The sequence below is a fragment of the Onychostruthus taczanowskii genome, unplaced genomic scaffold (assembly GCF_017590055.1).
Source record: "Onychostruthus taczanowskii isolate IOZ18803 unplaced genomic scaffold, ASM1759005v1 scaffold64, whole genome shotgun sequence".
In the NCBI taxonomy this organism is placed as follows: domain Eukaryota; kingdom Metazoa; phylum Chordata; class Aves; order Passeriformes; family Passeridae; genus Onychostruthus; species Onychostruthus taczanowskii.
Window position 1 is genome coordinate 962,083 of NW_024504122.1, and position 21,284 is coordinate 983,366.

A 21,284-nucleotide genomic window follows, 5' to 3' on the forward strand; every position below is an offset into this window, starting at 1 on the left:
CTGTGCCAAGCACAAGGCTGGAGCCAATTTAGATATGCTATAAATTAAGAGGTTGCCATGGTTACCGCCCTGCCATTGGCCGCATCCCGCGTGACGCGGCCCTCGGCGTCACCAAATCTGAATAAGGATGCGCGAATTACTAAGGCGGGGGACAAAGCTGGCGATGGGGACAGCATGAGAGTGGCGGCGCGGCGGCGGCGGAGCACAGCGAGGCACCGGGGCTGCCGGCTGCAGGGGGGGGTTCATGCACCCCTCCCCCCGCGCCCGCTGCCGCAGAGCCCGCCAGCAGCGCGGCCGCCGCTCCGCCGGCTCCCGGGCCGCTCCGCCGGCACCGCAGCGCGATTTCGGGGGGTGTTCAGTGTTGTTGTTGTTGTTATTTCTCGGGGGTGGTTCGGATTATTCTTGGGGGGGGCATCGTTTTTTCCCTGCCGTCGTCGAGGCTCCGGAGAGAAGAGGGGGAAGAACTTGACAGCCGCCCCGCTGCCCTCCCCTGAATTTTTTGTTATTCCTTCTTCTATATTTTGTTGATTTTTTATTTTATTTCGTTAGGGTTTAATTTTTTTTCGGGGTTTTTATTTTTATTTTTATTTTTATTCTCCTTTATTTTATTCTGTTTTAATTTATTTGATTTCTTTTCATTTAATTTCATTTGATTTGATTTTTTTCCCCTGGCTTTTTTTTTTTTTTTCTATTTTATTTTATTTTTCCATTATTTTTCCCTGCTTTTTTTTTTGTTTGTTTGTTTATTTGTTTGTTTGTTTTGTGGGGGGTTTTGTTTGGTTTTTGGGAATTTTTTTTTTCATTTTTTGCCACCGCTGTGTGCCGGCGCGGGGCTGGCTTCTCCTTTTGAGCGTCTCCATCCCCCGGCGGAGGTTATGATGGTGCATTGTGCGGGCTGCGAGAGGCCGATTTTGGACCGGTTCCTACTGAACGTCTTGGACAGGGCATGGCACATCAAATGCGTCCAGTGCTGCGAGTGCAAGTGCAACCTGACCGAGAAATGCTTCTCCAGGGAAGGCAAACTCTACTGCAAAAATGACTTTTTCAGGTGAGCCCTCACCCCCACCCCAGCGGGGAGCGGAGGGAGCGGAGCTCCTCATCTCGCCCGGCCTCCCTGGCGTGTCCCCCGGAGTTTTGGGGAGCTCGGGGGGTCCCCCCCGGTGCCTCCGTGCCGCACCGCCCCTGCCCCGCGGCTCCGTGGGGAGCAGCCCCCGGCCCGAGGGAGCCCCGGGGGACCCTGCGGCCGCCGCTGCAGCCCGAGGCGGGGGCGGCGAGGCTGTGCCCCCCTCCCCATCTCCCCACGACCCTCCCCCGCCAGCCCCCCGCTCGGGCCCGGCCCGCACCCCCGGCTCCCCGCAGCGCCCCGCAGCCCCAGCCCGCCCCCGGGGGTCCCGCACCTTAAAGGCCCCTAATGAGCGCGATAAGGCGCCGGGAGGAAATTAGGGGCCGGCGTGGCAAAGGGGGGCCGTGACTTATGACTCCTAATGCTCGCACTACATCAACGTCACGGCCAGCAGCGACACGGGCACGGCCGGTGGCCCGAGGGGACACGGGGGGACCCTGCGTGGGCGCCCCGGGGCCTGGCAGCCCCCGGGGACCTGGGGCACAGCCCCTGCTCCCTGCTCTGCGGGCAGATTTTTTGTTTCTGTGAGGGGTTTTTTTTGTTTGTTTTGGGGGTTGAGGGGTTTGGTTTTATTTTGGTTTTTTTTTTTTTAATTTGAATTTTTTCTTGTATCGTTTTCTTGTTTGTTTGTTCGGTTGGTTTGGGGGGCTTTGTTGGATTTTTTTTTTGTTGTTGTTTTATTTTGCTGTGGGGTTTATGTTTTGTTCTTGTTGTTGCTTTTTTTTTTTTTTTTAAATGGGGATTTAGGTTTTGTTTTGTGCGGTTTGTGGCAGGTTTTGGTTGTTTGGTTTTGTCTCTTGTTTCTTTTTTCTTTTTTCTTTTTTTTTTTTTCTTTTGGGAGATTGTTCCCAACTGATTCAGATTCCCCGGATTTCTTTTTTTCTTTTTAATTTCTAAAAAACCTCCTGCAGAAAAAAAAAAAAAAAAAAAAAAAAACAACCAAAAAAAAAAAAAAATAAAACCAAAAGCACACCTAAACCCAGACCCGCTCTGGGAAGGAAAGGAAAACGGGAGATGTACAAAGCACTCTTCCCGACCTGAAAAATTTCCCCGTCGGGAGAGCGGGACGGGCTGGGCAGCGGGCGCGGGGCTGGGGGCCATGGGACGCTTTGGGGAGCGCAGCTCCCTCCTCCGCAGCCCCTTCTTCTGATCCCCGCACCCGCCGCTCCCTTTTCCCGTCTCTCTGGCGTGATCAGCCCCATTTTCGGGGATTTTCAGGCCGGAGCCCCGAGTGCCCCTCCCGGGAGGCACCGGCCGAAACGAAATCCTGCCCCGCGGAGAGCGAGGGGACCCCCGGCCGCTCTCCCCTCCCGAGCGTCCCTTCTGGGGCCAAAGCCGGGCGAGGACACCCCAAACTCGCGCCGTGCCCGCAGCCCGGAGCCAGGGCTGCGCGGGGATGAAGGTTCTCCTCATCCTCGTCCCAAAGGTGCGGCTCGCCCGTTCCCCCAAATCCTCCATCGGGACGTGCTGGAGAACGGGGCTCCCGCGGGGGGTTTGGGGAGGGGGGCTCGGTGCAGCGCACACACAGCCCCGCCGCAGCCCATCGTGGCCGGGGCTCCAGCTCTTCCTTTCTCCCCTTCCCAGGAGGTTTGGTACCAAATGCGCCGGCTGCTCCCAAGGGATCTCTCCCAGCGACCTCGTCCGCAAAGCCCGGAATAAAGTCTTTCACCTGAACTGTTTCACCTGCATGGTCTGCAACAAGCAGCTCTCCACGGGCGAGGAACTCTATATCATCGACGAAAACAAATTTGTTTGCAAAGAGGATTATTTGAACTCTCCCAGTTTGAAGGAAGGCAGCCTCAACTCAGGTACGAGCGGCTCTTCCCGCCCACCGCTCCGTTCCCGCCGTCGGTTCCTCCCGGCCGGGCAGGAGGTTTGGATTTGTGGGGTGAGGGGCTGCACCCCTCGGCCGGCCCGACGCCCCGGTAATCCCTGCCAGCGGTACCGGCACGGCAGGAGGGGCAGCCGCGAGCTGCCGGTAGCTCCCGGTCGAGGTTTGGATTCGCGGGATGAGGGGCTGCTCCCCGCAGCCAGCTGATCCGTCGGGGGAGGGATTGGTGCGGGTGAAAGGCTCGGAACCGGGTGGAAGCCTCCGTGACGCCCCCCGCGGGACGCGGACACGCGTGGGATGAGCTCCCCGCTCCAGCCCGGCTCCTGCCCCGCGCACGGCCCCTCCGGCAGCGGGGCTGCGGGGCGGGGGGAGCCACGATCCTCCCAAGGGCTGCCCCGGGAGCCCCTCACTCCCCAGAGCCCCCCCCTGCGAGTGTGCCCGCTCCCCCCGCGCCGTGGGCCTGATCCTTCGCCTCCTTTCACCCAGAGGCAAAGCTCCCATTTGACTTCCTTGGAAGCTGTCTCTGCGTCAGGAGAGCAGGGCCAGGCCCCCTCCTGCTGTCCCAGCCATGCCGGGCGCCCCTGCTCACCCCCTTCCGCGGGCTCTCTCTCCGTCCAGCACCCGGGGCCGGATCCTGCCACGCCAGTCAGTGGGGCCGCTGCTGTGAGCGAGGCGAGTAGAGCTTGGCCTTGGGGGGGTGCTGGCTGCAGGGTCCCCGGGGGGAACACGGTGCCTGGGGGCGGGGGGGTGAGCCAGGCTCGAGGCAGCGACCGGGGGACTCCCCAAAACCCGACAGGGACCGGTGGCGTTTTTCCCGGTGGCGCATCCCTCTTCCCGGCGCGGGGAGTAGAGGGGGAGCGTGGGGGGCAGCGGCGGGGCTGGGGTCACCCCCTCCCCGGCTCCCCCCGCCGGCACGGCACCGTGCACAGGGCTGGAGCGGTGCCCGGAGCTCCGCGTGGTGTTGGGGGGCGATGCTTTAGGGGAACCAGGGGGGCAGAGGCCGTCTGCACCCCCTGCTGCTCTCCAGCACCCCCCAACCCCTCTCCGGGATAGCAGGCGGGCCGGGGAGGACAGAGGAGAGGGGGGTCAATGTCTCCCCGAAGTCATCCACCCCCCCTTTCCTCTCTGGGTCTCCTTTACAGTGTCCTCATGTACAGACAGGAGTTTGTCCCCGGATCTCCAGGACCCCATGCAGGACGACACCAAGGAAACGGACAACTCGACCTCCTCGGACAAGGAGACCACCAACAACGAGAACGAGGAGCAGAACTCGGGCACCAAGCGGCGGGGGCCCCGCACCACCATTAAAGCCAAGCAGCTGGAGACCCTCAAAGCTGCCTTCGCAGCCACCCCCAAACCCACCCGCCACATCCGGGAGCAGCTGGCCCAGGAGACCGGCCTCAACATGAGAGTCATCCAGGTAGGACAGCCCAGCCCAGCCCAGGCCGGGGGGGCGGACAGGGGGTCCCGCTGGGAGCCCGGACGGTTCAAGGCTGTGACAGTGGGAACGGGCAAACCCCATTTGTCCCCTGGCAGCGCCACCTCAGGCCCAGCCCTGCAGCCACCCCACGCTCTCGTGGGCGAGCGGGGAACCCCCAGCCGTGGGAAGGGATGAAAACCAATCCCAAAACACGAGGTTTTGCGCCGGGCCGAGCAGGATCCCCGGCGCGCCGGGAGATGGATGCTCCAGCCTTGCGGAAGAGAGGAGCATCCATCGCGCTCTGCAGGCAGCCGGCACTTCCTCACCGCGCTGCCCCCGTGAAGAAAATCCCTGCGGAAATGTAGGGATTAATGGGCTTTAATAGAGGCATTAATAGGGGAGGACTCTCCGGCTTTGCCGGTAGCGGAGCTGCGATTCCCGGCTCCCGGCAGAGGGGAGCACGAGTCCCGCAGGAGAGCGCTGCGCTCGTGCCCCTGAGCTGCCCCATCCCTGGGGGAGTCACACAATAATCCAGACGTCCCACCAGGCTGCTGGGGCGTGCGGTTCTGAACAAGGAATGCCCGTGGAGAGGCGGCCACATCTCCCTTTCCCTTTTATTCCCATCCCCACCGCCGGCTGTTCTGAATCCTTGCCTGCTGCCGCAGGTGCTCACCCCCCTGATCCCCGCTTCTGCCTGCTCCTGCCATGATCGGGTCCTATCCCCTTTTTCCTTGCCACGTTTCCTCCCTTCTTTCCCCTATCCATAGGGGAAATTTCCCCCTCCTGCATTTTCCAGCTGCAGGGACAGAGAGGCTGAGGGTGTGCAGCTGGGGAAAAGAGGGTCAGGGTTTCAAATAACCTGGTTATTTGTGGGGTGTTGTGTCTCCATGTACTTTTTGAAGCAGCAGCAGTAGGAAGGGGAGTCGGTGTTGGTAAAAAAAAAAAAAAAAAAAAAAAAAATCCCAGATATTGGAAACTCCCAGTGGGTGCAAGATTTCCCCGCGCAGACTTTGGGATGGGATGTCGCTGACCCAGAGGGGTCGCCCATCCGCGGTGGGCACTGACACCAGCCCGGCCACAGGTGTGGTTCCAGAACCGTCGGTCGAAGGAGCGGCGGATGAAGCAGCTGAGCGCGCTGGGCGCCCGTCGGCACGCGTTCTTCCGCAGCCCCCGCAGGATGCGGCCCCTCGGCGGCCGCCTCGACGAGTCCGAGATGCTCGGCTCCACGCCCTACACGTACTACGGAGGTGAGGGCCGGCCCGCGGGGTCCCTGCCCTGTGGCCCCTCTTGTCCTTTGTTCTCCGCGGCTTTCCCCGCCCGTGCGCACACGCGTGCCCGCAGCCGCGCACACGCACAGCCGGCTCCACGCACCCCCACGGCCCCCCCGGCATTGCGGGGCCCCTCTCCCGCGAACAAAGCCCCAGCTGCGGGGCTTTTGTCCCCCTTTCAGGCCGCATTTGTTCCAGTTACCTCCCGGGCCCGCAGCATATGGAAGGTCAGTGCGGGCCGGCCCCGCTGCCCCGACGGGCGGCCCGCGCCTCCCCGTCCCCCAGCTCCCCGCAGAGCCCCCCAAAAGCTGCATTTGCAAAGCCTCCCGTCTCACCAGGGGCTTTCCAGGCACCCCTTGTTGCCCTGCGGTTAGTTTCTAGATCCCTTCCAAGCTGCTTAAACACACATATGAATTTCACATTATATATAAAATGCATTTTTAATGCATTTTTTTCCTATTATATATAATTTTCCCCATGTACATATATTTTCCCACTATATACATTTTCCCCCTTACATATTTATTTTTTTGCCTATTCTTTTTATATCTGCGTTTCCCCCATTCCCTTTTTATATACATATGTATAAATATATGCACGTGGTGGGGTTTTTTCCCCATTAATTAAGCCCTAAACTGAGCCCATTTTCCCGGCTCCCTCGCCTCTCCCAGCCCGGATTCGCTGCCCTCCCTCACTCCAGGCTGGGCAAAGACAGGGTGATGGGCACTGCAGCTCTTAGGACGGGTTCATTCCTCTCAGGTTGGATTTAAGTCCCACCCGCCCTTTGGGTCCCACTTTGGGAGCCAGCAGAGCGTTTTGGAGGGGACGGCACGGGGCTGGTTTGGGGCACAGCGGGATTTCGGGAGGTTTTTAACCCCAGGAGACCAAATCCATGCATTTCGCCCCCTCCCCACAGATTACCAAGGTGACTACTACGGGCCGGGAGGCAACTATGACTTTTTCCCCCACGGGCCGCCCTCCCAAGCCCAGTCCCCGGCCGACTCCAGCTACCTTCAGAACTCAGGACCCGGCTCCACACCCCTGGGACCCTTGGAGCCCCCCCTAAGCGGACACCACTCCTCAGAAAACCAAAGGTACACGGATATGATCTCGCACCCCGACACCCCGAGCCCCGAGCCGGGGATGACGGGCTCGCTGCACCCCATCCCGGGGGAGGTCTTCAGCGGGGGGCCCAGCCCGCCCTTCTCCATGTCCAGCAATAGCGGCTACAGCGGGGCTCTGTCGCACCCCAACCCGGAGCTCAGCGAGGCGGCGGTGTGGTAGGCCCGGCCTGGGCACGCGTGTGCGTGTGTGCAGGGGGAAACCCCCCCTGGTCCCCCCAGCCCACGCGTGTCCCCCTCCTCGCCCACAGGGGCCGGTGAAGCCCCGCCGCAGATGCCAAAGCGCATCCCGGCATCCGCCCGTCCTCCCCATCCCCGCACCCCCCTTGGGGACCTTGGGGCCACCCCGCTACCTCCCCCCTCCCGGCATCTTCCCCCCGACACTTTTGGGGGGGCAAGGAAAGGTGCCCAGCCCTGCAGACCCCGCCGGCGTCGGGACCAGCGCCTCTCGGACCAAAGCTGAACTCGCCTGGACACGGCTCCCACCGCCCCGGCGGCACCGGGGACGGGCTGCGGCAGGGCTCCCCTGCTAATTAGCGTCCTTTTTAATTACCCCCTACCACAGGAAAGGGGGGAACGGGGAATAGCAGGAATAACCCCCCCGTGGCCCCTCCCTGCCCTCATTTTTATTGTTCCCGTCGCACCCCCGAGGAGAAGGTGGGTTTGGAGCCGGATTTTGGCGGTGGGGAGGAGGGGGCTGAGCGGGGCCAGGCCCGGGGCTGCCCCAGTGACTGGCTGAGACTGGGCTCCCACGTGGTGGAACAGACACCAGAAAGAGGCAGAAACAGGAAAAAAAACCCCACAAGGACAACAAAATAAAACCCCAAACAAACAATAAGCCCCAGAACTAAACCGAGCCAACCACAGCAGCAGAAATTTCACCCGAGCCTCGACGCCGAGTCCCACCCCAACGATTCCCAGAGGCTCCGCCAATTTAAGGATGTATTATAGTTTTTGCTTCTAGTTTCTTTATTTTGTATAAAGGAGAAACAAATAAAGTATGTTTTTGTGTTTACTGATTATTTATTGTACTTTAGTCATCGGAGGCTCCGAATTTTTCTATTTTGAAGGCAGGGAGGGGATGGCACCGGGGAGGGGGGTGAGAGCATAGAGAGAGGGGGGGAATAAAAGGAAGGAGAATGGAAAAGGAAAGAAAAAAAGTTGTTTTCTGAAAGCGTCGTGGGTTTCCTGTCCCCGCTGCCTCTTGCGGAGGCTGTTAGTGTGAATGGCTCTTGTTGTTCAATGTGAATAAAAAACCTTTTAGTTACCTACTGTTCGGTCACCTGGTCCCTTTCATTTTATTTTATTTTTATTTGTTTTAACACAAGCCCGTGAGAAATGCTGGCCGGGCTCCCCCACCGTCCCCCAGCCCTGCGTGGGCTCTGGGGGAGCAGCTCCCGCCGCTGCCCAGCTCACCTGCACACAGGGATGCCGCTGCATCCCCAGCCCTCCCCCAGCTCCCCCAGCCCCAGGGCTCCCTGGCTCTGGGAAGGGGCACGTTACCCAGCTCTGCCCCTTCCCCCAAGGCAGACAGCACAACGCACAATTCCTTTCTCCTGGGGGCACCCAAGACCCTCCCGGAGCAGCCCAGGGACACCTGCAGCCCTGCTGGCAGAGCAGCTTCGGGGAGACACCCCAAGTGGGGGTTCAGCAGTGCCAGCAGCAGCTTTTGTCCCATTTTCCCTGGGCATACTGGTGCCAGGAGGAAGGGGGGGTCCCCTCCCCAGCACCCCAGCTCACTGCCCTTCTCTCCTGCTTTCTATCCCTTGAGATACAAAAATAAAAAGTCACAGGCAGGCTGCAGCTCTGAACTAATATTTAAAATGCAAAATCATGGCAGAGTTTTTCACACCCCCCCCCCCCCCCCCCCCCCGCAATTCCTAATCAAAATGCACCATTATATTCCCCGCTCCTTGTCTTGCAGTAAAACGATATAAACAGAATAAATTACCTTCCCTTGCTGGCTTACGAGAGTCCCTCTCTCCTGACCTGAATTTTAAGTCCTGGCTCGGTTGTAGCACGGAGCACCGATGATTTATGGAAAGCCAGCCACATCTCTGCATATTTTCTCTGCTCAGCCAAGTGGTGGAATTTATCCTTCCTTTACCATTACTGGCATTAATAACGGGGTGGCCAACGAGCCACACTGAGCACCGAGCCAGCCCTCAGCCAGGAGCTGGGGCCAGCACAGACTCTGGGCTTCCCTCAACCCCCCAAGAAAAACACCTTCTCCCCTTTTCCCAAATGGGGAAACTGAGGCAGGAGCACAGCTGGCTGCTCCCCTGAGCTCCAGCACTCCCAGGTTGTCTGTGTTAGCAGGAAATTGGGAATTTTCATAAAGACAGGGTGATGTGCTGGTAAATAATCCACCCACAGCATCATTTTGAGGAGTATAAAGTGGTCAGTCACTGGGTGAATACTGAAACTATTATTACTATTTTTATTATTATTAATTCAAAATTCAAGGCACAGAGCTGAGGCTGTTTTAGGCTGCTGGGACACCCCATCTTTGAGACCTGGACAGAAGAGGCTGCAGGAGAGATTGGGGATGATGCTCCAAGCTGCCAGCTCCCAGGCTGGAGGCTGGCAGGAGGATGGGACTCAGCAGGAGCAGCCATCAAAGCAGGGCAGATCCCAAGGGAAAATCCCCTGGCACAGAGGAGCTCTGCAGCTCCACTGGGTGCAGGAGCCAAACCGGGGTCCCCATCACCCCAGAGGCCCCAGGAAGGCAGCAGCTCTCAGGATTGCTGCCTGTCTCCAGCTGCAGAGTGACCGCAGGGCACCAGCTGGGCCCTGCCACCCCTTAGGGGTGTCCCAGCCACCCCGCACCTCACATCCCTGCCAGGCACATCCACGGCCCCCAGCTGGCACCCAAAGGCCCAGTGCCCCCTCCCGAAGGCAAGGAGGGGAAAAGCTCCCTGCTGGGTCACCCCAAACCCCACAGCCAGGCCCCTGCCACCCCAAACTCCACAGCCAGGTCCCTGCTACCCCAAACCCTACAGCCAGGCCCATGCCACCCCAAACCCCACTCCCTGCCCCCCAGCACTGACCCTTCTGTGCTGAGGAATCACCATGGTGAGCTCCTGACTGCCCTGACCCCCCCGCCAAGCAGAATCAAGGGAATAAATTCCTTTTTAAAAGCTGTTGGGCAAACACCAATGCTATTCGGTTTTGTTTTTCTTTTCTTTTCCTGACCTTCTTGCCTTTTTTTTTTTTTTTTTTTTTTTTTTTTGGGGAGGAGAAGGTCTGCAGAAGGTGGGAAGTAATCAGGTTTTGGACCTGGGATAAAAAATAGCTGGAGTAGGTTGGGCTGACTCCTTATAATTAATAGTGTGCCTCGTAATAGGATTCTCCAGCCTTCGGTGCTCCCTGGAAACACCTTTTTACATAAGATATTGCTCACGATGGAGTGGCAGAGCTCTGATTTATGGGGGTTTGGTCTCCACAAAACACCTGGGAAGGTGGCTTGACCGGTGGGAGGTGCAGGGCAGGGGGCTGAGGGCAGGGAGGGGCTTCTGGGGGGTTGGCAGCCAGGTCAGGGGAAAGGGCTCGTGGGGGGATGTGGGTGAGCTGCTCCTGGGGCTGGCTGCTCCAAAAGGGAGGAGGATGAGAGGGGTTGGGGGCAGCAAAAGGCTTCTCTCCCTGCCCAGCACCACAGGGCACAGGCTCAGCAGGGGAACCGGGTGGGGCTGGGGGGCACCAGCAGGAGCAAAAACCCGCATCACCCGGAATGGGAGGAAGGAGAGGGGAGAAATGTTGGGAGGACACAAAAAAACCCCCAGGAGGCGCCACAGGAAAGGGCTAAAAGCAAACACAGCGCTGCAGAGTGGAAATATGGGAGAGCAGGAGAGCTGGGGGGAAAGGGAGAAAGAGTGGGATGGGGGGGAAAAAGGGGGTTCTAGGATGGGGTATATCCCCTCCACATGTTAGAACACCTCGGAGCCCGCAGGTGTTAAACCAGGCCGGGGATCCCCGTGGATAAATCTCCGAAACAAGAGCGCTGTTCTCATCTGGCCACAGCCAACGTGGCAGGAACGGGAGAGGATTGTAATAATTAATAATCATTACAATAATAATGCATAAAGACAGTAGCAAAGTAATTAGTCAGAAAGGGAGCGTTTGCTAATTGAGGAGGGGAGCTGCAGCCCGAACAGCCTGGGGAGGAGCAGGGGGAGGGAGGAGAGGGGGGCAGAGCAGAATACCCGGCATGTCCCGGGGGAAAAGCGGGATGTGAGGGTCCAGTCCCACCCTCTGCACCTTGTGCCTGCAGTGCGACCCCCGTGCCTCAGTTTCCCCCTCCCTGCAAGGGCGCTGCCTGCTGCAAAAGGCTGCGTGAGGAGCCCGGCCCGCGTCCCCAGGCTTTATTTCGGTTCTTTGGGAATGAAAGCGAGCAGAGCGTGCCAGGCGGGCTCTGCCACACGCCCTGCCCGGCGCGGGTGTCACTCCAGCCCCAGCTGGCTCTGCAGGGCCCGCAGCTGGGCCGTGTGGATGTTGCTGCCGCCGCACACCACGAGCAGCACGGGGCGCAGCGGGCTCGGCAGCCGCCCCTCGCTCTGCAGCCGCCGCAGCCGCCCCGAGTAGAGCACGGCCAGGGGGGCTCCGCACGCCGGCTCCACCAGCAGCCGCTCGTCATCTGCGGGACCGAGCGGGGACTTTGCGGTGACACCGAGTGACAGCTGGCCCGGCACCCCGACCCCAGTGCCCCCAGGATCTGGCGGTGTCCCTGTCACCCTGACCCCAGGGTCCAGCAGTGTCCCTGTCACCCCGACCCCAGTGCCCCCAGGGTCCAGTAGTGTCCCTGTCACCCCAACCCCAGTTCCCCTGGCTCCGGCGGTGTCCCTGTCACCCTGACCCCAGGGTCCAGTAGTGTCCTGTCACCCCGACCCCAGCAGTCCCAGGGTCCAGTTAGTGTCCTGTCACCCCGACCCCAGCAGTCCCAGGGTCCAGTAGTGTCCCTGTCGCCCCGCTCACCCAGGAACTGCTGCACAGCCCGCACGGCCTCGGCGTCCTGCACCACCTGCGAGAGCACCTGGCACTCCCTGGCACACTCCAGCGCCCGCGCCGCCACCATCTTGGCTCCCAGGCACGTGGCCACGCTGGGACAGCAGGGGACAAGGCGGTCAAGGCGAGGACACTGCAGCGGGCCCTGCCAGCTCGCTGCACGCCTGGCTGCTCACCTGGTGATGTCGGGCAGGGTGACGAGCCGGCCGGCTTTGAGCGCCTCGTGGAAGCTGTGAGCTCCCAGCGTCTCGGCGGCGATGATGGGGACATCCTGCCAGCCCACCTGCTGCAGGCCGGCCACGACACCGGCCAGCAGCCCCCCGCCGCCCACCGCCACCACGATGGCGCCTGGTTTGTCCTCCAGAGAGTCCTTCAGCTCCCGGACCAGGCTGGCGTGACCCTCCCTGCAGGGGGAGGGCAGGAGGATGCAGCCGGGGGCTGCCCTGGGTTCTGGGGACGGGGAGTGGGGCCGGGAGCTGAGCCCTGGCAGCACTCACCACACCAAGGGGTGGTCGAAGGGGGGGATGATGACCCAGCCCTCTGTCTTAGCCAGCTCCTGGGCTCTGCTGTTGGCATCATCCCACACCTGGGTGGGGCAAGGGGGCTCAGCAGGGCTCCACAGAGCCCTCACAACCCCGGGATGGGTCCCTTGTCCCTGCGGGGCTGGGGGACACCAGAACGGGTGAGGGCTCCCGGGGTGAGCCTGCAGTGATGCAGGGGGTGCAGGAGGGGGACATTTCGGGATGGGGTTTGCCAAGCACCAATGAGCAGCTGAGGTCAGGCTCAGCCCTCTCTGGACCCCCCAGACCCCACTTTTGGGGGTACCTTGCCGTAGACCTCGACAGTCGCCCCCAGTTGCTGCAGTTTGCGCACGGGGGTGGGGCCGCTGCTGCTGGGGACCACCACGGTGATGGGCAGGGCCAGCTCCCGGGCTGCGTACGCTGCTGCCAGACCCGCGTTCCCTCCTGGGAGAGGGAGGGCTCAGCAGGGCTCGGCCCCCTGCACACCCCAGATTCCTCAGGAGCATCCCCCCAGCTCGGGGTGGAGTTACCTGAGGAGCAGACGAAGCGGCGGCAGCCCTTCTTGGCAGCCTGAAAGGCAGCAGAGAAAGAGGGGAGGGGACGGCTGTGTGCCCCCACTGTGCCCCCCGTGAGGGCAGGAGCAGCCCCCCGCTCACACCGTGCCCACACTCACATCCTGGCACAGGTGCCCGATGCCCCGGATCTTGAAGGATCCTGAAGGCTGGACGTTCTCCAGCTTCATGAAGACCTTGGTGCCCACGGCCTTGGAGAGGGACAGGCTCTCCAGGACGGGTGAAACGACGTGGAAGGGCTTCTGGCCCCCGAGCGGCTGGGCTGCCATGGCCTGACCGCGGATGCTGCGCCAGGGAGAGGCGGTGCAGTCACCAGCTGCTCCCCACGGGTCTCCCCGCAGCCCCTATGCCCACTCCGGGCTGACAGGGCTGTCCCCAGTGTCCCCTCCCATCTCTAGGATGCTCTCCCTGGAAGATCCCAGGCTTGTGCCACCCCCTCCTCCATCCCCGTGGTTCCCCCAGCCCCGGTGTCCCCAGCCTGTCCTATCCCCGGGCTGGGATTACCTGGTGTCCGCGGGATGTCTCTGCTTGTCCTCACCCACCGCCGAGCCTGCGCGACACCAGAGGGAAGGTGACGTCCGAGGGGCCGTGCCGCGGTCCCCAGGTCGCCGTGCTCGGTCCCGCAGCCGGGCAAGGGGCAGGGGTCGGACATTGCCCCGGCTGCTGGCTGTTTGCTCAGCCCGGGCGCGTTTGGAGGCTGCGCTGCTGCCCAGGACAGCCGGGCTCCCTGCCGGTGACCCGCCGGGACAAACACGTGTGGCACCGCCAGGCAGGTCCCGGCAGCTCTCACATGCCCGGGAGACGGGATGTGGGCTCCCAGGAGATGGGGGAAGAGGAAAGGCAGCTCACAAATGATTTTGGGGCCCTCAAGGGTTTGCAGTGGGTATTATCTGGTCCGGACAAAAACATGTACCAGAAGATTTTAGGATTTTGGCGCTGAACCCCTGGTGTAGCCAGGGCAGCCTGCACACCCCAACCCCCAGCCAAGACACCTCTCATTGCCTCTAAAAATAGCCATCACACCCCTCTGCTCACCCTGCCAGGTCCCCACCCCATGGCAGCCCTACAATCCTCTCCCAGATTCCCACCTCCAGCTGGGATGAACCCCTCTGCTCCAGCTGGCCATGCCAGACACCTCACAGACAAAGATCCCTTAGGGAGTGGCTGTCCCAAGTGACCCAGGCAGAGGCTGGCCCAGACCCAAGGTCCAGCAGCCCCCAGGCAAAGCAGGAAGAGTCCCCTCCCTTCCTCTGGGACCCCTCCTTGTCACCCAGCCTTGGTGACACCCCAGGGTAAAAGTCCTACCTCTGCTCTGAGGGGCTGGTTCTGTCCACAGCAGGCAGGAAGGAGGAGGAGGAAGGAGGGATCTGGAGGAAGGGCCAGCCCTGGCTCGCAGCCCCGCAGCCTCAGGAGGTTCCTGTGTTGCTCTGGCCAAACTGGAGCAGCCTGGAAACAAAGGGCACAAGGAGTCCTGGAGTGGGAGGACACTGCACTGGGACCAACACAGTCCAAACAGGGAGCACTGGGAATCCCACACTGTGCCAGCTCTGCCCCAGTGCCAGGCACACAGCAGTGAAAGCAGAATACAGGATTTCAGTGCCCTGTCCCAAACTGGGCTGCAAACCCCCCCCGAGCAGCACTGCTGGCAGGCAGCGAGCAGGGGAGAGCTCTGGGATTGCCCTGCTCCTCATGGAGATCGTCTTTGGTGCCAAAAAAACATCCCTGCTTCCTTCCCACACCACCCCTGGGCACAGCACTGCCCCTCTCCAGGGCCACTCTGCTGCTTTTTGGGACACAAGGGCCTGGAAAGGAGGGCAATGAGGAGCATTCCTTGAATGGGGGCATCGGGGGGGACACAGCTCCAGCCCCTTGAGTGACACCCCCACCTCACAGTAGGCAGAGACTGCAGGCACTTCCATGAGGGTGGGACAGCAGCAGGAGCTGGAAAGGGGTGGAAGAAGCCTGTCCCAGCTCTCAGGGGTGAAGCTGGAGTCCCCCTTGGGAGGGTACATTTCAGCTCAGCCCTGGGGTGCTCCAGGGTCCCTTTCCACCCCATACCCCCCTCCCTGTGCCTCTTCTGCTCCCCTTTGGCTCCATCCCTGCCATGAGGGAGGCATGCCAGGCTGTCACCTGGTCACTTCCCTTGGCCAGCGTCCCTGGCTGACGCTGTGGCAGCAGCTGGGATGGTATTTAACAGCTTTTTGTTTGTTTTTCCATGTTTAAGGAAACAAAAAAAGGGAATCTGCAACACTGTGGCATTTCCAGCGTGCCCTTTTCCTCCTTGCTGCTCCCTCACCCAGTGACGGCGATCTGTCTGGGGAAACTGAGGCACAGGGACCCCAAAAGCAGCCCTCCCCTTCCACAGTAGCCCACACACCATGGGGACACGAGGGGACAGAGGCTTCCCTGCAATCTGTCCCAGCACAGCAGGGTACGGACACCCCACCTTCCCCAGAGCACCCATCCCTGATTTTGGGGTGCCAGCACCCCAACAGCCCAGAGCTACTCCCTCCCAACCCCCTGCAGCCCCCAGGGGCCCCAGCCCCGGTGGGAACCTGGCACCTTCAAAGCTCTGCCGAGCCGCAGCTCATTAATCCCCCAGTAATGACCTCGTTATTCCTAACGAGCCAGAGCGGATCAAGGGAGCTGCCTAAGAGGATTTTGCACCGCGGGTTTTGGGGACGGGGCACACAGGTGCCAGAGGAAAGGAAGACAAAAGGCATGGGGATGGTCTCCCACTCCTGGGGGGTGAGCAGTGGGGCTCCCCCATTCCACAGCCTGCACCCCAGAAGCCCCGGCCTCACTGGGCACACACCCAGCAGAGAAGCAGATCCCCCTGTTAATGGGGAGAGGGACAAGACCCCTGCGTGAGCCCACCCCTAACAAAGCCACCAGAGAACCTCAGCAGAGGGCAAAGCACAGCCACCAGCACAGAGCACTTTATTATTTACCACAGCCAAACCAGCTCACTGCCCTCCTGCCTGCGCTGAGGGCGAGCCCCAGCCTCCCAGGATGCCCCTTTTCTGGGAAAAGCCCCCCCAAACCAGGCTTCAGCACCCAGGGAAGAGCCTGGAGAGCCCCATGGCAGGGAGGGGACACGCTGGGCTTGTGCAGCACAGCCAGGACCCTGAGAGGCAGAAAGAACAGGGGGGGACCCCGTTACACAGAGCTGAGAGCTTTTACAGAGCCGAGCCCCCCACAACCAGCTGCCCCCACAGAGGGATCCCCCACAGGACAGACGCCCACGGATGGACTGATGGACGGGACCAGAGCCTGCTCAGTCCCAGTGGACCTTGACTGGGGGGAAGGTCCAGAGGTCGGGGTGGCCCATGTGGAGCAGGGAGCTGCAGGGGGACGCGCTCCAGCGGAAGGGTGGCACGTCGTCCCAGGCGGGGCCGCTGACTGCCACCAGCCCGAAGGTGGGCACCATGCCCGAGGAGGTGACCTGCACGTGGGGACACAAACAGGGCAGCGAGTCAGCGCGGGGCACGGGCTGCACGGCCCCCGGAGGAGCCCCCGCAGGGCTGCCTGGCGGGCACACCTTCATGTCGATGCCGCCGTGGCAGCGCTGGCGCAGGGCGGGAAAGGGGTAGGAGCCGTTGGAAGGGTTGAGGTCGGAGCGGGCGGAGATGGCGTTCTCGGCGTTCTGGGGGGGGTCACAGCCCCTGCACCGCGACAGGGGGTCCTGCAGGTAGTTGTTGGACCTGCAGAAGGGAGGGGACAGAGCCACGGTGAAGACACAGAAAAAGCCCAAGGATCACAGAAAATTCCTTGGGGGAACAGCCGGGTTTGGGGGTGCCCAGCACACACCGCATCAGGCGGATCATGGAGTCCAGGTCGTGGACCAGCGTCTGGTTCCGGCGGAAGATCTGGGCACGAGGGTTCTTGTCATAGGTGAACCAGTCGCCGTATTTCCTCACCAGCTCCAGGTTCCCACTGGTGTTGAAGATCTCCTCGAAGTACCTGGGGTGGGGGAACCCAGCAAGGTGGCACCAAGGGGGTGCAAGGTGGGCACTGCTGCCCCTCTGTCCAGGGTGGGCCACGGGGAGGGATGGCACTCACGGCACGTTGTAGCTGGCCCAGTAGCCCTGCTGATACAGCAGCTTTGTCTGATCAGCCACCACCACCAGGCCCCTGTGCTGGGAGGAAGAGCACTGGTCAGAGCCGAGGGGGGAAAGTCACAGGGGGTAGTAGGGGACATGCTGGGCTTGGGGGAACACACACTGGGGGACCCCACTGTGGGGTTCCCACACCAGCCAGAGGTGCTGGGCACCCATCACCTCAGCACCAGCACCCCCAGAGCCTTTAGCCACAGACAGGCCCCACTGCCCTGTGACCACCCATGGGGCTGGGCAGGCATCACCCTCAGGACCTTCCCAAACCCACAGGGATGGGACAGGAGACAGCAGAGGCTCAGGGAGGAATGGAGCCACTCACGGGATCTGCTCCAGCACTGTCAGCACACCCGGTGCTGGGCTCGCTCTGCCCGGTGTGAAGGCATTGTAGTCCACCACCATCCACTGGTTGTTGTACCTGGCATGGAGAGCAAGGAATGTATCCCTCTGGCAGCCTGGGCACCTCATCCGATCCCACTGATGCCTTAGGTTTTAGCTTTTATATTTTTCAGATTCTGTGCTGCTTTAGTGTGTAGTTCTAAGGTTCATATTAAGGGATGTGAGCTCTATTCACAGATTGGGGAGACAAAACAAGTCCTTCTCTATCTTGGGACCAAGGACAAATGATCCAAATCTCAGGACCAAGAGCATAAACAACGTGGACTGAAGAGAGAAAAACAAGAAGGAAGGGACTTCATAACCTAAAGCTGTAACTGGACAATTAACTCCAAGATGCAAATGGACCAGCACTGATCCAAGTGAGAGACCCCGTGACCAGTCGTGCATTTTGTGACCATTTTGGATCACCCTGGGTGTAGCCCCGGCTGGGCTCTTGTGCTGCCCAAGGTGCATCCATTGAGGCCTTTTAATAAATCCCCACTTTATTCTTTAACCCTGTCTAGCCCCTGTTCTAGATCAGCCTTCACAAGGCACCGCCATCCCTCCAGGACCAATTCCCAGGCCCACCCCACCCCACTCACGTGCCGCTGTTGAAGCGTCGGAAGAGCGCGGCCCACTCGGACCCACTGCGGGCCAGCCTGTTGGCCACGATGTTCCTCAGCCACTCCAGGACGCTGCCCCGGGGCTCCAGGTACTTCCACAGGGCCGGGTTGTTGTTGCCAATGGTGGTTTCCAGCGTGACCTGCAGGGCAGGGAGCGATGGGGAGGGCAGCAGGGCTGGGGGGGTGCCTGAGGAGCAGAGCCACTCACCAACCCACTGCTGAGGATGTAGAAGTCATCCATGGAGAAGATGGTGCCGGGGTAGGAGGAGAACACCTGGACGCTCCCAGGGATCTGGGACTTGCCTGGAGGGGGGATGCAGAGCATCAGGAGGGGGGTGTGAGGCGCAGCCCCCCCAGCCCAGCGCACGCACCGCCGGCCGAGGCGCGGAAGGGCAGCGTGTACTTCTTGATGACGCGCAGCATGGCCTGGTAGGAGCTCCAGGTGTCGTGGGCCACCAGCAGGTCCCGCTGGCCCGGCAGCAGCTTCAGCAGAGCCGAGCAGGAGCCCGAGCCCAGCACACGCTGCGGGGAGGAGCGGTTCAGGGCAGACTCCAGGTCCTCCAGGTCACCCCCCAACTGCAGCAGCCTGGGGGGAAGCAAGGCATAAGATGTCAGGTGAGGGATGCCCCAGGCCTGGAGCTGAGCTGGCTCAGAGCTCTCTGTCCGTCTGTCCATCTCCACCACACCCCAGGGCAGGCACTCATGCTGGCAGCACCCTGGTAGCATGAGCAGGGAGGAAAGGGGGAGCACAGCAGTGGGGAAACTGAGGCAGGGGCTGTGGGGGGAACGCACCACCCAGCACACGGGGTGGGGAAGAGGACAACCTGCCTCGGCTCCGACCTGCCACAGCAGAAGACAAATGCCCAGAAAAGGTGAGCAAAGTAGACTGGGAGTAGAACTGGCTGTTCCTGGACATGCAGGAATGCAGGAGTGGAGGAATTGTCCCCACAGCACTCCAAACCCTGGGACAACCCTCCCCCACTCTCCCCCACCTCTGAGAAGGAGCTTACAGGAAGCCAAAGGGTGCCAGGGAGATCCTGCCCCTGGGGAAGTCCAGGCGCCCGTTGTAGCTGTCCTCCAGCCCCTTCAGCTGCAGCAGGGCCAGGCGCACCTGGGGACAGGGGACAGAGGTGGCACCTGGCTCCTGTGAGGAGGCAGGCTGACAGGATTTGGGGGACAGGCTCCCTCATTCCCCCAGGGGACAGAGCAGATCAGTTGGGTCTCAGTGCTGCTGCAGAGGCACGGGGGGAAGTGTCACTGTCAGCAAGGTCATGACTCAGCACCCATGGCCGAGAGTGATAAAGCCACCTCCTGTACACCCCAACTGCAGCACGCAAGGCTCTGGCGAGGACAAAGTCACGAGTCACCTCTACTCACCCCAGGAAGGAGGCTGACCACATCCCTGTCATCCCACCTGGAGCTGGGCCAGGACAGCTCACTGCCCCGTACTGTCCTCTGGGCTAAAGGCCCAGGAGGCCCAGGGGGTTCCCCTGGTGGGGGCTCCCCATCCTCACCTGGTGCCAGTACTCGGTGTCCTGCCCTTTCTCCATCTGCTCCTCCATCCAGGCCAGGTTGGCCTCCAGGTAGCTGCGCAGCTTCTGGCAGTACTCGCTCTCGTACTTGAAGGGGCCGCAGTAGCCCACCATGGTGTTCATCCAGTGCATGTACATCAGCTGGGGGACAGGCCAGCTGTCACCGCCGGGGCACAGCCCGGGAGCCACCAGGACACGCATTCCTGGAGGGGTCCCCCTTACCTGCTCGGTGACAGCAGCCTCGGCGAGCCCGGCAGCGTAGGCCTGCAGGCTGTCATTGTACGAGGCGTTGGTGGCCACCTCCAGGAAGGCCCAGCTGTGGGGACACGGGCACGGTGGGTCACGGACACGGCTGGGACGGGGCACCCCACCGGCCACGGCTGCCCCGCGGCCACCCCACCCCCGCTCGGCTCCGAGCGGCCCCGGCCCGTCCTGTCCCGTCCGGCCCGGCCCGGCTCGTACCCGACGTGCGGGATGCGGTCATCGAGGCTGGCCCAGGCGACGGCGGCGGGGTGGCGGCCGGGGAGGACGCGCAGCCGCTCGGAGCCGGGCTCCAGCAGCACGGAGACATTGCGGGGCACCGGGGACGGGGCTGCGCCGGCCGGGACGGCGGAGAGGAGCGGGGACAGCAGCGGGAACAGCAGCGAGGACAGCAGCGGGAACAGGAGCGAGGACAGCAGCGAAGCCACCAGCAGCACCCGCGGGGCCGCCATGGCGGGGACACCTAGGGGCGGGGCTAGGGAGGGACCACGCCCCTATCAGCACCGGCGCGAGTGAATGGGCGGGGCCGGGGCGGGGCTTCATTGTGACCACTCCCAGCCGTGCTCCGTTGTATTACTGGGGCGGGGCTGGGTTGGGGGCGGGGCGTCAGTATGGCCACGCCTCCATCGGGGCTGCCGCGCATCGGCGGGGTGACCGTGTTTGGGGCGGGGCGTTGTATGGGCCACGCCCCCAGAGCGGCGCCCTGTATAAACACCCACAAGGGGCGGGGCCTGGGGCGGGGCTTCTGCTATGGCCACGCCCCGCCGCTCCGAAGCGTGGGGACCCCTGAGGCCCCCCCACAACGCCCCTGTCCCCCCAAGGCGCCCCACGGCCCCACGGCCATACCCACGCTGCCATCGCGCCTCTCCCGGCCCCACGGCCATACCCACGCTGCCATCGCGCCTCTCCCGGCCCCCCGCCCTCAGGAGACGCGCGCAGGTTCCTCCTCCCCGCCTTCGGGGGACACGCGTGGACCCCTCGCGTGAGCTGTCACAGCCCGGCCCCGGCGTGTCCCCGTGCTCCGGGCAGGGCGAACACTCGGGGTGCTGCTGCTTCCCTCGGGCCCCAGAGCCGCGGCAGCCCCGGCCTTGCGCAACTCCCTGCACCTCTCTCCGGGGGGAAGGGCAGAACGCAGCCTGGGGGAGGAAACGGAACCAGGGTGGGAAATGGACCTTTGAATCCCATGGGTTCTTTGAATCCCATGGGTTCTTTGAATCCCATGAGGGTCTTGGGGCTTCGGCCGTGAGGGCCAACCTGCACCCCACAAACAGGGCACGGCGCTTGCACGGGGCGCGGCGGAGGCCGGGGTGTGCGGAGAGGAGCCCCGGCCCCTCCACGGGTGTGGCACCGCCGGCCGGGGTCTGTGTCCCGCGGGGCCGAGGCTGTCCCACACGGGACACCATCCCGGCCGCGCTGCGCCGCGCCGGGCCCGCCCGTTCCCAGAGGCTCGCCCGTGTGGGGCTGTGCGGGACGCAGGCCGGCTGTCCCCGCCTCAGAGGCACGGCACGGAGCAGCGGG

At 62.1% G+C, this 21,284-nt stretch overlaps 3 protein-coding genes across 8 annotated transcripts; 1 reads left to right on the plus strand and 2 right to left on the minus strand.

The window, feature by feature from the left end:
- The first annotated feature begins 875 nt into the window (after nt 1-875).
- On the plus strand, nt 876-6,926 carry LHX5 (LIM homeobox 5). 2 transcript variants are annotated; one of them, XM_041420478.1, is made up of 5 exons: nt 876-1,048; nt 2,708-2,931; nt 4,097-4,374; nt 5,456-5,621; nt 6,559-6,926. In XM_041420478.1, exons 1-5 carry the CDS (start codon nt 876-878, stop codon nt 6,924-6,926), a joined length of 1,209 nt encoding a protein of 402 aa, XP_041276412.1. The 2 variants fall into 2 exon arrangements, with proteins under 2 accessions (XP_041276412.1, XP_041276410.1); XM_041420476.1 differs by having other exon boundaries at nt 879-1,048; nt 2,708-2,956; nt 4,116-4,374.
- A 2,874-nt stretch (nt 6,927-9,800) lies between these two features.
- Nucleotides 9,801-15,630, minus strand: SDSL (serine dehydratase like). Of its 5 annotated transcripts, none has more exons than XM_041420298.1 (9): nt 14,163-15,630; nt 13,362-13,407; nt 12,959-13,142; nt 12,816-12,855; nt 12,590-12,729; nt 12,262-12,350; nt 11,941-12,168; nt 11,735-11,859; nt 9,801-10,773 (listed from the first exon to the last, which is right to left on the minus strand). In XM_041420298.1, exons 3-9 carry the CDS (start codon nt 13,124-13,126, stop codon nt 10,565-10,567), a joined length of 999 nt encoding a protein of 332 aa, XP_041276232.1. In that variant the 5' UTR covers nt 13,127-13,142; nt 13,362-13,407; nt 14,163-15,630; the 3' UTR covers nt 9,801-10,564. The 5 variants fall into 5 exon arrangements, with proteins under 5 accessions (XP_041276232.1, XP_041276233.1, XP_041276229.1 ...); XM_041420300.1 differs by having other exon boundaries at nt 10,652-11,396; XM_041420299.1 differs by lacking the exons at nt 13,362-13,407; nt 14,163-15,630 and having other exon boundaries at nt 12,262-12,427; nt 12,590-12,855; nt 12,959-13,059.
- Nucleotides 15,631-15,782: 152 nt separating this feature from the next.
- On the minus strand, nt 15,783-21,239 carry PLBD2 (phospholipase B domain containing 2). The gene is made up of 13 exons (XM_041420290.1): nt 20,653-21,239; nt 19,968-20,241; nt 19,728-19,821; nt 19,488-19,646; nt 18,984-19,084; nt 18,345-18,559; nt 18,182-18,276; nt 17,953-18,113; nt 17,295-17,390; nt 16,920-16,991; nt 16,668-16,820; nt 16,399-16,561; nt 15,783-16,302 (listed from the first exon to the last, which is right to left on the minus strand). Exons 1-13 carry the CDS (start codon nt 21,167-21,169, stop codon nt 16,135-16,137), a joined length of 2,268 nt encoding a protein of 755 aa, XP_041276224.1. The 5' UTR covers nt 21,170-21,239; the 3' UTR covers nt 15,783-16,134.
- Between the last annotated feature and the right edge of the window lie 45 nt (nt 21,240-21,284).